Source organism: Aythya ferina (assembly GCF_964211825.1).
Source record: "Aythya ferina genome assembly, contig: HAP1_SCAFFOLD_29, whole genome shotgun sequence".
Lineage (NCBI taxonomy): Eukaryota > Metazoa > Chordata > Aves > Anseriformes > Anatidae > Aythya > Aythya ferina.
Window position 1 is genome coordinate 640,517 of NW_028181463.1, and position 14,958 is coordinate 655,474.

At 51.2% G+C, this 14,958-nt stretch overlaps 3 protein-coding genes across 3 annotated transcripts in view; 2 read left to right on the forward strand and 1 right to left on the reverse strand.

Annotated features, from left to right (window-relative positions):
- The window catches only part of LOC311427854 (olfactory receptor 14C36-like), a gene marked incomplete at both ends in the record, with an annotated part of 273,414 nt that overhangs the window by 238,107 nt on the left and 20,349 nt on the right, over positions 1-14,958 (forward strand). The gene's annotated exons all lie outside the window — the stretch shown is intronic.
- Positions 482-14,198, reverse strand: LOC311427946 (olfactory receptor 14C36-like; the record flags this gene model as incomplete). Its single annotated transcript, XM_084539523.1, has 2 exons — positions 482-689; positions 13,486-14,198. The coding sequence occupies 2 exons, from the start codon at positions 14,196-14,198 to the stop codon at positions 482-484; spliced, it is 921 nt and encodes a 306-aa protein (XP_084395649.1).
- On the forward strand, positions 5,681-6,601 carry LOC311427947 (olfactory receptor 14C36-like; the record flags this gene model as incomplete). Its single annotated transcript, XM_084539524.1, has 1 exon — positions 5,681-6,601. One exon carries the CDS (start codon positions 5,681-5,683, stop codon positions 6,599-6,601), a length of 921 nt encoding a protein of 306 aa, XP_084395650.1.

Consider the following 14,958-nt stretch of genomic DNA (forward strand, 5'->3'; position numbering starts at 1 on the left):
CACAGAGATATTCCATACCATATGATGTCACACTCAGCAATAAAAGGTGGAAAATGGAAGGAGAGGGGAGAGCTGGGCTCCCGTTAAGAAAACGTCTGTCCTCCTGAAAATCAGCTGTATCTATTGAGGCCCTGTTTCAAGGAAGTGGTCAAGCATCATGGTTACAAATAGCTTTTTTTTTTTTTTTTTTTTTTTTTTTAATAACTTCTTTGCTAGTTCACAGGAGATGGGAATACACTGCAGCTGAGACCTATGAATTTCTGCTCGCTTCTTTATTGTCTACAGCTACACAGAAAGCCTGGCTTTAGATATACATGAGATGTTTAGGAAAAGAAAAGAGATAAATGAACAGGTAGGAGGCTAACAATGACATTAATTAAATCCACTCCACAACTTGAAGAACATATTTATCAAGAAAAATAAAACCAAATTACTTTCCTAACTGTTTCTGAGATAAACTCAGAATGTAAGGGCACATTATTTATATGTATTCAAACAATTTCCTCAGTGCATCCTTGAGCTCCTGGTTCCTCATGCTGTAGATGAGGGGGTTCAGAGCTGGAGGCAACATGGAGTACAGAAAAGATATTGCAAGGTCCAGGGATGGGGAGGAGAATGAGGGGGGTTTCAGGTAGGCAAACATGCCAGTACTGAGAAACAGTGAGACCACGGCCAGGTGAGGGAGGCACGTGGAAAAGGCTTTGTGCCAGCCCTGCTCAGAGGGCATCCTCAGCACTGCCCTGAAGATCTGCACATAGGACACCACAATAAAAACAAAACAACCACAGCCTAAACAAAAGCTAAACGCAAGCTGATGTTGGGCATTTGCTGGTTCTGGCCATGGGGTTCTCCCAAGGAGGGAAAAGGCAATAAGAAAATACAACACAAATATCTGTTGATATCTGATTCAATATCACCCTTTTAAGCAGACATTAGGCATGTCCATTTCATGAGCCCTGACTGATGCTGCCTGAGGGTGTTCCTGGTAGCAGGAGACTCTGTTGTGGACAGTGTAGTCAACAGTTCTTACCTATAGAAAGAAGTAAAGAGGAACATGGGGTACTCTCAGATTATTTCAACTCTTGATATTAACAAATTGTTGCTCCCAATTCCCCTAACGGCAGAGAAGGGCTGTGGCAATATTTTTTTTCTCCATATTGTCATTCCTGGTGCACTACAAGTGAAACCTTGTGGATCCTCAGAAACACAGAATCACAGAATCACAGAATTTTCTAGGTTGGAAGAGACCTCAAGGTCATCGAGTCCAACCTCTGACCTAACGCTAACAGCCCTCCACTAAACCATATCCCTAAGCTCTACATCTAAACGTCTTTTGAAGACTTCCACGGATGGTGACTCCACCACTTCCCTGGGCAGCCTGTTCCAGTGCCTCACAACCCTTTCAGTGAAGAAGTTCTTCCTAACATCTAACCTAAAACTCCCCTGGCTCAACTTAAGCCCATTCCCCCTCGTCCTGTCACCAGGCACGTGGGAGAACAGGCCAACCCCCAGCCTCCCTTGAGGTACCTAAAAAGAGCAGTAAGGTCACCCCTGAGCCTCCTCTTCTCCAGGCTGAACAAGCCCAGCTCCCTCAGCCGCTCCTCGTAGGACTTGTTCTCCAGGCCCCTCACCAGCTTCGTCGCCCTTCTCTGCACCCGCTCAAGCACCTCGATGTCCTTCTTGTAGCGAGGGGCCCAAAACTGAACACAGTACTCGAGGTGTGGCCTCACCAGAGCTGAGTACAGGGGGACGATCACCTCCCTAGCACTGCTGGTCACCTAGCCCTTCTTGGCCACCTGAGCACACTGCTGGCTCATATTCAGCCGACTATCCACCATCACTCCCAGGTCCTTCTCTGCCTGGCAGCTCTCCAACCACTCATCTCCCAGCCTGTAGCTCTGCTTGGGGTTATTGCGCCTCAGGTGCAGGACCCGGCACTTGGCCTTGTTGAACTTCATGCAGTTGACCTCAGCCCATCGGTGCAGCCTATCCAGATCCTCCTGCGGAGCCTTCCTGCCATCAAGCAGATCGACACACGCACCTAGCTTGGTGTCACCTGCAAACTTACTGAGGGTGCACTCGATGCCCTCATCCAGATCATCGATAAAGATATTAAAGAGGACCGGACCCAATACCGAGCCCTGGGGGACGCCACTAGTGACTGGCCTCCAACTGGACTTGGCTCCATTCACCACGACTCTTTGGGCCCGGCTATCCAGCCAGTTTTTAACCCAACGAAGCGTACGACAGTCGAATCACAAGCAGACAGTTTCTTGAGGAGAATGCTGTGGGAAACAGTGTCAAAAGCCTTGCTGAATTCAAGGTAGACCACATCCACAGCCTTTCCCTCATCCACCAAGCGCGTCATTTTGTCAAAGAAGGAGATCAGGTTCGTCAAGCAGGATCTGCCTTTCATAAACCCATGCTGACTGGGCCTTATCGCCTGCTTACCCTGTAGGTGCCACGTGATGGCACACAAGATAATCCATGAGCTTCCCTGGCACTGAGGTCAAACTGACAGGCCTATAGTTCCCCGGGTCTGCCCTCTGGCCCTTCTTGTAGATGGGCATCATGTTTGCTAGCCGCCATTCAGTTGGGACCTCCCCAAAGAGGATATATGGCTCAGTAGCTTAGTGGGTAGTATTAGTGATAGGACGGTTGGACTAAATGGTCTTCTAGGTTCTTTACAACTTTGTATTTTTATGATTTCTATGACTCTATCATAGGACAAGGGGAATGGTTTCAAATTAAAGAGGGTAGGTTTAGATTCGATAGTCAGATGAAATTCTTGACTTGAAGGTGAGGCACTGGCACTTGTGCAGTGGGTCCAGAGGTCACCCAGAGGGAGTTTGGATCAGCCCATGCCCTTGTGTTTGAAGGAACAGCTGGTGAGAGTGGAGAGGCAGCAGTGAAATCATGGGAATACCGGAGTGAGAGCAAGGTGGGGAAGAGAAGTGTATGTCTGCAGCCTTCAGGGAAGTGTGGGTCTGCATAGGAAAGCATGCAGAGGAGAAGACGGGGTTCTCACAAGAATGGAAGGTTTTAGCAGCAGTGACGCCTTTGTCCCCTTGGCCATGGGTTGTGAGGAGACGTGTTATCCTCATGGCATTGGGACCATGAATTCTCCTTTCAACCCTGTGCAAACAGTGGAAGGTGTCATACCATTGTCCTTCACATGATATCACAGGCATCGCTCCCTACCCCACAGACCCCAGACCCTCTGATGTAATGACAACCATCAGTAAACTGATCCCAGTTAGATGACTGATATGGGAAAGTCAGGAGAGATGTGAGATTTGGGGGAGGAAAGAGGAAGGGAAGAGGAGCTCGGAAGCTTACCTTTGTAGAGATAAGAGGGTTCATGTAATGTTGATGCTGCTGTTAAAACTGACTTCAGTCTTGTAAGGCCTGAAAAAAATAACAATAATCCCTCAACCTAAACATTAGTCCAACATCCTGACAGGAATCCGCTATTGTAAAGCAGAACTCAAAATATCACCTGAAGAAAAACTCAGCCCGTAGCCCCTGTCCCTTACATTTACTCTTTTGCTTACCCTAATCCCTGCCCTTAACACTACCATTAAAATGCTCTATTTATCCCTAGACTTCTTGCCGGACCTAAACAAAACCCTAATCCATAGTGCTTGCCCATACCCTAACCAGAGACCTGACACTACAAACAGAACACCAAAACTTTCAACTAAAACTTTGTTTACTCTCTAAACCAGAAAGGTGAGCCCCAGTTCATAGAGGACGACAGAGAGATGAGCTCTGCCTCAGGATCTCATGGCCCCAGCAGAAAGAATGTGACTGTGGCAGTGACCGTGAGGTCACTTCTATCTCTGCAGCTGGTAGGGCAGCAGCAGGAACAGAAAGGGACTGTGAGGTCACTTGTGTCTGGAGGTGGCAGGTCACCCTTGACTTCTCCCTGGGAGCTGCACTTTTGGGCTGACATCTGGCAGTGGCCCTGCTAGGCCAGCACAAAGCACCTGCTTGGCATGCTGACTGGGGGATCCCCTCTGCCTCCAGAGCCAGGAGGACCCAGGCAGAAAGAAGGCCCCAACATGGGTTGTCCTGTCCCTTCTGCTTGAGTCCATGACTGCACAGCAGCAGGCACAAGGCTTGGCTGTGTGGTAGCCAAGAAGCTGCAAGGCCAGCAGCAGGCCCCTGGCTTGGAAGCTGCTGCTGAGGTGATTTGTGTCTGCTTGGCTGCCAGGCCACAAGGATCCTGCTGATTTTGGATGCCTACTTCAGGAGGGGTTTCCACCATGAAGATTCCATATGAGCAGTGGTGCCTTCTCACAAGGAACCAGGCCAGCTTCCTACAGAGCTGCCTTATGAGATATTTGGGTCCATGGCTATGGCTATTGTCTCTGCCACTAAAGCTTTTGAGGAGACAGCTAATCATTAAAGCACCAGAGCCTAATTGACTCCTTGTGGGCTCATTTAATTGGTGATTCCAATTCCTTGGGCTGGGCCTCTGTTACTGAGCTGGGCTGGGCTCGTGGGACAGAGAAAACACATTTCAGAAAGTCCCATGAAGCAGAGATATAGCTGTGGCCAGGAGCAGCTCCTCTGCACAGCGCAGCAGGGCTGGGGGCTCTGACTGCATCTGGCATGGGGAGAGGAGAGAAGGAGAGAGGGCTTGGAGGCAGCTGGGAGTGGGAGGATGCTGAGAGCTGCCTGCAGGAGAAACCTGCACAGACCTTGACAAGGTAAGTGCCTGGCTGCAGGGCCATGCAGCTGCAGGTCCTGGAAGGGTTTCCTCCTGCTGGGTCTTGTTTCTGGGAGGGCAGTGGGCAATGCAGTAGGCTTTGAGAGTCCTGCTGGGTTGCAGTGAGAGTTGAGGAAGCCTGGCAGAAGCCCCTTGCAGTGTCCTATGCCAAGTGCCCCTGGACAGCAATGAGCAGAGTGGCCAAACCTCCCCCAGACCCTGCCGGGGGTGCAGCTGGGATATGGGACACTCCAGCTTTCAGCTATCCAGCTCTGTCTGTGAAGCATCTTCCTGGGCTGCAGGCTGCTCTCCAGCAGGATGCAGCTCTCTTGTGGCATCCTTGTGTTATCCAGGTGCCCCAAGAAGAAGAAACCTCCGTGCTAAGACCGTGTCCATGCTGCTGGATGACTGTCTGTGGGCAGCTGGAGTGAGACCTTTGCACCTGTCTGGGAGGGAAGAGCTGAAATCCTGATCAGTCCCCTGCAGACAAGGTGAGGATTCTGTCCATCTGCACTGGGACTGGAGCTTCTCTGCTCTGCAGTTTCTTCTCAGGGAAAGACCTGAGTGGGATCATCCTGCAGCTCACAGAAAGGTGACACGGGGCAGCTGAGAGCAGGACTGATGGGCAGAGCTGCTCTGCTCTGTCTTCACCTAGGGACAGACCTTTTGCCTCCTAGCACCCACTGGATTTAACCAGGACTGTGCAAATAATGTCAGGGAGTTCAAAACTCCAATACCTCGACTAGGATAGGGCAACTGGGATAAAATAAAGTGAGGGAAATACTTGCAGGTCTGCCTTCCAATCAGCTCAGTTATTTGCAATGATACTGCAAAGCTCATTGATCTGACATTTGTCTGACTTTGAGTTATCCACCCTTCTGTTTTATTTCCTATTTTCCTCAGAGAAGTCTGTTCTAACATTGCTCTGCCTTCTCTTCAACAGACAAGCAAGTACAAAGTCAGAGAATGCCCAACATCAGCTCTGTGAGCGAGTTCCTCCTGCTGGCATTCGCAGACACGCGCGAGCTGCAGCTCCTGCACTTCGCGCTCTTCCTGGGCATCTACCTGGCTGCCCTCCTGGGCAACGGCCTCATCCTCAGCGCCGTAGCCTGCCACCACCGCCTCCACACCCCCATGTACTTCTTCCTCCTCAACCTCGCCCTCCTCGATGTGGGCTGCATCTCCACCACTCTGCCCAAAGCCATGGTCAATGCCCTCTGGGAAACCAGAGCCATCTCCTATCAAGGATGTGCTGCACAAGTACTTTTTTTAGTCTTCTTTTTTGATGCAGAGTTTTCCCTTCTCACTGTCATGGCTTACGACCGCTACGTTGCCATCTGCAAGCCCCTGCACTACGGGAGCCTCCTGGGCAGCAGAGCTTGTGCCCAGATGGCAGCAGCTGCCTGGGGCAGTGGCTTTCTCAATGCTGTCCTGCACACGGCCAACACATTTTCCCTTCCCCTCTGCCAAGGCAATGTTGTGGACCAGTTCTTCTGTGAAATCCCCCACATCCTCAAGCTCTCCTGCTCAGATTCCTATCTCAGAGAGGTCTGGGCAATTCTGTTTAGCATTTTGTTAGCATTTGGTTGTTTTGTTTTCATTGTTTTCTCCTATGTTCAGATCTTCAGGGCAGTGCTGAGGATTCCCTCTGAGCAGGGCCGGCACAAAGCCTTTTCCACGTGCCTCCCTCACCTGGCTGTCACCTCCCTGATGATCAGCACTGCCATATTTGCCTACTTGAAGCCCTCTTCCATCTCCTCCCCATCCCTGGACCTGGTGGTCACAGTTCTGTACTCAGTGGTTCCTCCAGTAGCGAACCCCCTTATCTATAGCTTGAGGAACCGGGAACTAAGGGATTCCATCAGGACTCACCAAATGCACCTATAATCCTATGCCTAATATTAGAAATCCCAGCCTTTCTGAGAAAGAAAATAATATGATGTCTTCTATTATTAAATGTCAGTTTTATTATTTTCTCTCAATACTTCACATTTGATTAAATATTATTCCTAGCCCCCTACAAGTCAATTGTTTTCCTGTAGAAGATGGCTTCCTGTGTAGATAAACCTAATAAGAAAGTCATCAGAAATTCATTGGTCTGAGCTGCCATCTCTTCCCATCTCCTCTGGAGCTGGGGGAGCAGCCCCAGAATGCAGGAGGGGCTCAGGACCAAGAGCCCAGCTGACACATGCAGGAGCAGCCCCGAGGGCCACCGGGGCTGCCCCTCACTGCCCGCTGGGCTCTGCCTCTCTGCTGCCTTTGGGTCGGGGCTACTGCTTTCCTGGAGCCACGGCCATGGCCAGCAGCAGGATGTGGCCTTGTCACTGCTGCTCTCTTTTGGTTTCCTCATTGTTCTCTTGTGCTCTTATGTTTGGATAAGCCCTTAGATCTCATGCACCTTGGTGACAGTCCTGTTCTCTCTGCAGTGGCATCACTGTGGTTGCAAGCAGCAGCAGGCACTGTGCATGCCTGGGTCACAGCTGGCCTCCCTACTAGCACCACAGTAACAAATGTGGCTGCTCACGGCAAACCCAGAAGCCTGGACACCTCTTCCAAATGTGCTATCAGGAATGGAGCCAAGGGGTTGCTCCCTGCTCTTCTCTATTCTGGGGGTTTGTCATGGAGTGAAGGACAGAGGCTGAAAGTCCCAGGGTGGTCCCTGAGGAACCAAGGGCAGCACTAAGAGCTTCCATTATGACAGAACTTGCCTAAGGAGATGACAACTGATCTTAAATTTATCTGCATGGGACTGCACCCCCTGCAGTGGGGCAGATGCAGATTGCAGCCTGTAGAGGAATCTGGAGCTTCCAGGAGATGTTAGGGGATCTGCAGGGACAGGGTGCTCAGTGGGTAATGATTAGAACCTCATAAAATGTGTGACCATGCAAAGAAGGGTCTGGTAAAGGAAAAGGCGAATCTGAGGATTCGATGGGCTAAAGGAGGGCTGTGCAATGCCAGCAGAGGGGGTGAAGAGCCAGCAGGCAAAGGCTCATAAGACTGCAGAGTAATTGAGGATATGCATTTTGAAGTGCTCTGGGTGAGGTCTGGTGCAGAACTCGCCTGTCCTTTGTGTCCTCAGAGACACCCCATGGCCCTGCCCAGCACTGCCCTGTGCTGCTGAGCCATCAGGGCAGATGGAAAGGGGCTCAGCAGCAGAAATCCCCATGGACGTAGGTCTAGTGCCCAGCCTGACCATCACGGGTACGGGGGAGATCCCCGGGGATCCCAGGGCACCACAGCCCCTGGCTCTCACAGCAGCACTGCAAGCTTGCGGCCCTGTGGGGAGCACAGGGATGGATGGAAGAAGCAAGGGCTGTCCAGGCCAGCACGGACACAGTGCCCTGGGTAAGGCTCTCTGGGAGCAGGGATGGCCCTGGGGAAGAGCAGGGCAGCATTGCTGGGCCTGCACTGATGGGGAAAGGAGAAAGGAAAAGCTCTTTGTGCAGGCCCCTGCTCAGGGCAGGCTGCTCTGTGGCTGGGCCAGGCCTCTTGTGCTGGCCTGGGGAGCGGGGCTGGCCCTGCGGGGCACAGGCACTGTGTGCTGGGGATCTCCCAGGCAAAAGATCAGGGCTCCTGCAGCTTCACGGACCTCCATTTCCTGGCACCGTGGACACCTCCTTGCTTCATGTAGCCAGCTGATAAACACCTATCGGCCACCTGCTTTCTCTTCTTCTAGAGGAACTGGGGACAGAATAGCAAAACCAAGTAAAACTCACAAATTGTGAGCCACAGAAGGCCCTGATGCTGTGCAAGAACTGCTCAAAAACAGCAACCACAACTGTGGGTGACCATCACTGGTCACACAACCAAAACATAATACTACAAGGGGCTGCTTTGCAGAGAGTAACTCCATCCCAGCCAGAGCCAGTACAGGGCCCCTGATGGACAAGAAGACTCCCTCTGAGCTCTGGAAGGATCCAGAAAAGTGCTAATAAGCACCAGGACAATTGAGGAAGCCCAAAGGCCCTTCTGAAGGGTCACTGAGTGCCACCGGAGAGGCAGTTCTGGGCGGTGAGGAGGGCGAGGAGAAAGACTTGTGAGAAGGCTCTGAGAAAAAAGGAAATCCATGGCTTTAGCAGATCCTTAAAGTCCTGCCTGAGTCCCCACATGGAAAGCAGGGTATGTCTGTGGGTGGAGAAGTAGCCAAATCTTGTGACTGGGACAGGGTTGAAGGGTCCTGAGTGAATCTGGTCTGATGGAGAAGTGTCCACCTTACATGTGTGCCTCAGACTGGGAGCAGGGGCCTGCTCGCAGTGCGGGATGGCTGGGCTGTGCTCAGCCATGCCCCAGGAGATGACCTTGCTCTCTTCCTCCCCACCACTCCCCACATGGGGCAGGCCCTCAGGAAACACCCCTGAGCCTGGAGATGCACCAACCTGCTGCGCTGAGGTGCCACTACTGCAGGGGAAGAAGGGAGGGTTGGAGAGACACATGGGGCCTGCGGGCAAGAGTGGTGTGGCCTGGGGAAGTGAGTGCCTGGGAAAAGTTACCCTGGAGCCATAGGAGCCATTCTGGAAAGGAAACTTGATGGCAGGAACCACGCTTTTGTGGCACTGCAGAGCTGCTGGGCACATTGTGCAGGGTGCTGTGATGGACATTTGTGTCCTTTTCCATCGTGTCTTAAGTGCCACATTTCTCCAAAATAGAGTAGCCAACAGAGAACTGACACATAGTCTAAGATCATGAAAGGCATCATAAGCATGCCCCTAAAAAGATAATTGATATGGGGAAATCAGGAGAAGCCTGGCCAGGAGAGATGTGAGACTGAGAGGAGGGAATAGGGGCTTGGCCAGCCAAAATTAAGGATTTTGTAGAGGTAAGACGGTTCAGATTATGCTGATGCAGATGTAACTGTGACTTAAAATAGTCATACAAGGCTATTCCCCAGCTTCAACCTGTAAAGTTAATTCCTACGCCTAAATGCTACTCAGCCCCCTGACAGGAATCCACTACTCTAATGAGTGACCTCAGCGTACCCCTAGAAGACAAAACTCAGCCAATAATTGATTCATCCTAGCTCTTACTCTCTCAATCACTCTGACCTCCGCCCTTAATACTAGTACTTAAATGGCCTATTTAACACTAGAAAACTGCTTAAGAGACCTATACAAAACCCTAACTCCAAATGAATTTGAGGGGCCTTGGATCTGATCAGCTTGTGGGCCACAAGGAGGAGATGGGTGGGAATGCTCTGAGAAGCTCAGCTCTGCCTCAGGATCTCCTGCCCCAGAAGGAGAAATATGACTGTGGCAGTGACTGTGAGGTCACTTTTGTCTCTGCAGCTGATAGGGCAGCAGCAGGAACGTGTCACGGAAAGGGACTGTGAGGTCACATGTGTTTGGAGGTTGCAGGTCACCCTTGTTTTCTCCCTGGGATCTGCACTTTTGGGCTGACATGTGGCAGTGGCCCTGCTAGGCCAGCAGAAGGCACCTGCTTGACATGCTGACTGGGGGATCCCCTCTGCCTCCAGAGCCAGGAGGACCCAGGCAGAAAGAAGGCCCCAACATGGGTTGTCCTGTCCCTTCTGCTTGAGTCCATGAGTGGGCAGCAGCAGGCACAAGGCTTGGCTGTGTCAAGAAGCTGCAAGGCCAGCACCAGGTCCATGTCTTGGAAGATGCTGGTGAGTGTCTATGATCAGACCATAGCTTTGTGTTTCAAGGAGCAGCTGGTGAGGGTTGATGAGAAACTGGTGAAATGATGGAAATGCTGGGATGAGAGCAAGGTGGTGAACAGAGATGGCTATCTGAAGACCTCCAGGAAATAGGACAAAGTGTGGGACAGCATAGGAAAGCATGCAGAGGAGAAGGCAGAGGTTGCTGGTAAAAAGGGAAGGCCCCAACAGTTCTGACGCTTTGGCTAGAGCTTATGAATAAATGAGATATACTCATTGCAATGCAGCCTCTTTGCTTCTTTGCAACCCTGTGCAGAGGCAGGGAGGGGTCATACCAGTGTTCTTCTCATGGCATCACACTACCCACCACATTCCTCAGACCCCCAGGAAAAGTCCTGAGCCAGACAGGGGGGTGCAGGATCTCCCCTCACAGTGGCTGGGGTCAGGCCTTGGCTGTTCTGCTTCACTAAAACCAACCAAGACTTTTCTCTGCACGGTGCTTTGCCTGTCTGTAACCATGGCCTCCAATTATCTGCCCTAAGCAGTCCCTGGGGAGTCTTTGTTAGTAACAGCTCTCAGTGGGGCCCATTAATACTCCAAGTCACTTCAGCTTTTCCTTTTGAGTTTGCTTATTCGCACAGTTGCATCATTCTCCTCTCAGTACCCAAGTTTCTTTGACTCAGCACCAAAATACACCATGGAACTCATTAAAACACAGTAATTCCTAAGGAGCCATATCTCTCCCACCGTTTTCTTCAAGTATTCAAGATTTGATCAGCTAATTGGAGAGCTTTCATGTTGTAGTTAAGGGGGAAGATTTCAAGGAGCATCTAATAAAAATCTTTCTTCATTTTAAAGGCTGAATTTTGTTCTGTTTCAGTTTAGAGCATCATTCTGCTATAGGTATTGGTCTAGGATTTGACCTTTGAAGCCCTGCTTAGGTGGGAAGAGCAGGGTTTTTCCTATTTCAAAACAAACAACAGGAAATCATGCTGCAATTTTCAAAAAAACAAAGCTCAAGTTCTTAATTTTGTTGCCTCCAGTGATGTTTACCTTCCCAAAAGGATGACTGTACATGATGTATTTTTCAGTGAGTAATAGGAAATTTCAGATAATTGTGTTAATTTTAATCCATAACATACTAATTCAATGATAAACGATGAGGGTCTTACTAAGGAAACCATTAGAAGGACTGCTGAGAGATGGGCGACCTTGAACTCACTGAAACTCAAAGCAGCAACTGGGTTGGTGAGAGTGGTCTGAATGATTAAAGAGAAAGGGGAGGGCAAACCAGGAGAATGATGGGAAGTGCATAGGTCCAGACAGGAAGCTGGGTCCAGACATTCAGCTCTCTGACCGTAAGCAACCAGGGAAAACCTCCAGTGACCCCGTTGTGTTTCAGGCACTTCCTTGGACTGGCAGATGTCAGAAAAGACCTGCAGGAGGCAGGAACCCTTTGGGAAAATCAGGTGGAGCATGGTGGAGTTCCCAGGGCACCTCCACTGCCAGCAGTGGTCTTTGTCCCTGTAACTGCAGCTCAGTCCAGCACAGGAACACCCCTTCAAAGACAAACCTCTTCTTCAGTGGGTTCCTTGGATTGACCTAGATCTGAAATGGCCACTGAAAACCTGAGATACTCTCCCTTACTTAAACTAGACACTTGAACATCTGTTGATGACCTTCCTGGGTCATCTTTAGCAAACTCAGGCTGAAAAACTCAAGTATAGCATGCTTCAAATGGCTGAGCCAGAACCCATCAGCTTGCCCCACTTTGCAAATGGCCCCCGTCCAACTAAGGATTTGAAAGCAAAAAGTGTGGAATGACCCGTGAGGTCAATGTGCAGAGTAAGGGAAAGTCACCCATATTGTGCTGGAGTAGCAGAAGGCAAAGAGCATTGCATTGTGCCTCAGAATAATCAAGGAGACCTAATCCAGTTCATCCATGAGGAAAAGCAGAGAGAAGGACATTGATTTTGGCCTAACATGAAGAAGGATGTGCATCACTGGTGAAGGAACCAGCATTTATGCCATCACCCATGTGAATTACACAAGCACCAGCACACCTAATGGTAACCTGTCCACCCCGGCTTCGTATTCCCACAGGGCAGTGGAAAGGGAGCCGACAGCCAAGGGACACATCTGAGTGTGGAAGGTGGGGCCCAGCAGAGACAAGGAGCCAAACCCGGGGCCAGGCGGGTGGCAGAGCCCCATGCCCCATGTACGGCCTGGCTGGGGGTCCCTGCTGCTGCAGCCAGCACACGCAGCATGGCAAGAGGAGGGCTCCCTGCACATCACGGGGCACAGCCTGGCCCCCGGGTGCTCTTCCTGACATCTCTGCAGCTCCTGGCAGGCTGTGGTCAGGTGCCCCTCAGCCTTCCCTCCTGTGCTCCCAGGGCACATGTCTGCCTCCTGCCCAGCTCACTGCCCACCATGAACGTCCAACACAGCTGCTTCCCAAGCTGGGCCTTGCCCAGGGTCAGTCTCCTGCAGGGGCAGAAAATGGCCCTTGTCCTGGTGGCTTTTCACGGCCTTCCTCTCAATACATGCTCTTCTCATCCTTGATCTCTTTTTACTGAATACAGAGGCCTCGGTGACCATTTTGGTTCTGACTAATACCAAGAAAACATGTCTAGTTGCTGCTAGGAGCTGTCTGTGAGAAACGGATTTGCTCTCAGATCTTTTCCTCTGACAGTCTCAGCAATGCCCGGTGACTGGACAAGACATGGGAACTGCACACAGGAAAACACTTTACTGTGAGCAAGATCAAGACCTGGATCATGTTTCCAATACCAAGCACTCGATCAGGTTTCCCGAAAAGTGGGGGAGTTCTCCTCAACTGGAGATACAACAAACCCAACTGGAAATGGGCCTGGGCTGCCTGGTGTAGGTGTCCATGCGTGGCTACTGGGGGTGGCTAGATGGGCTTTGGAAGTCCCCTCCAAAGGCTGCAGGGAGGGAGTGCCTGCCAGGGCAGAAAAGGGCAGCCCCAAAGGAGGACACCAGAGCTTTCCACCTTTTTCTGTACTCCACTGCTGGTACCGTGGAGTACAGAACAGCCACCACCAGATTTAGATGTGGTGAGGAGATGTAAGGGGGCTTCAGGTAGGCAATTGTGGCAGTGCTGATCATCAGGGAGATGACGGCCAGGTGAGGGAGGCACGTGGAAAAGGCTTTGTGTCGGCCCTGTTCAGAGGGAATCCTCAGCACTGCCCTGAAGATCTGAATATAGGACAACACAATGAAAACAAAACAACCAAACACCAAAAAGCCACTAAACAGAATTGTGCCAACTTCCCTGAGGTAGGCATCTGAGCACGAGAGTTTGAGGATCTGGGGAACTTCACAGAAGAACTGGTCCACAGCATTGCCTTGGCAGAGGGGAAGGGAAAATGTGTTGGCCGTGTGCAGAAGAGAATAGAAAACCCCACTGCCCCAGGCAGCTGCTGCCATCTGGGCACAAGCTCTGCTGCCCACGAGGCTCCCATAGTGCAGGGGCTTGCAGATGGCAACGTAGCAGTCGTAGGCCATGATGCTGAGGAAAGAATACTCTGCTCCAAACAAAAAGACAAAAAAGAAGACCTGTGCAGCACACCCTACATAGGAGATGGCCCTAGTGTCCCAGAGGGAATTGGCCATGGGTTTAGGGACAGTGATGGAGATAGAACCCATATCGAGAAGGGCGAGGTTGAGGAAGAAAAAGTACATGGGGGTGTGGAGATGGTGTTGGCAGGCTATGGCGCTGAGGATGAGGCCGTTGCCCAGGAGGGCAGCCAGGTAGATGCCCAGGAAGAGCGCGAAGTGCAGGAGCTGCAGCTCGCGTGTGTCTGCGAATGCCAGCAGGAGGAACTCGCTCACTGAGCTGATGTTGGGCATTTGCTGCCTTTCATTAAGGGCACTGCATAGAAGGAAAAATAAAGACTGTTAGGGGAAATTTCCCCGAACAATACTCATTTCTTTTCTCATTAAAGCCTTCACATGGTCTTTCTTTCAAGGTGACCTTTGTGTCTCTCCCTGGTTGTAGCCCTGCTTTGTTCTTGCTGGATGTCCTGTACACAGCACACAGCCACACAGCTCCACTGCAGTGGTAAATGTCGTTGTTATGGGCAAAAACCTCAGCCAGAAGTCACTTCCAGGAGGCTGCTCTGTCCATCCCCTGCTGCCCAGCTGCTGTCTGCATGCAGCACTCAGCTGGGGGATGGATGGACTCAGAGGTTGGGCTGAAAAATCACTTCTCCTTGTCTGCAGGTCCTGAAGAAGAGCTCAGAAAAGCCCTGGTGCAGTCTGTAAGGAGAGAGAAGAGAAGGGATATTCTCAGGTTCATCACTAAACTGTTTATGTCTCAGTTCAAGGCAGTAGCAGCTCAGTCTCCTGTGCAAATCCAACCACTCTGTTAACAGAGAGCCTGCCCCACAATCAGAGCAGGAAGAGGTTGGCAGAGAGTGCCGAAAGTGCCTTCTCTTTGCAGGCAGCCCCTGCACTGCCCTTCCTCTGCTCAAGCAACTCGTCTCCCCGGGCAGACTGAGTGCAGGGACCCTGCTCTGCAACACAGCCCTGGGCAGCCCTTCCTGCACCCCCAGCTTCTCCTTCCTCCAGGGACTGCGGCTGCATTCCCCTCCCTTGACTTACCGGGTTC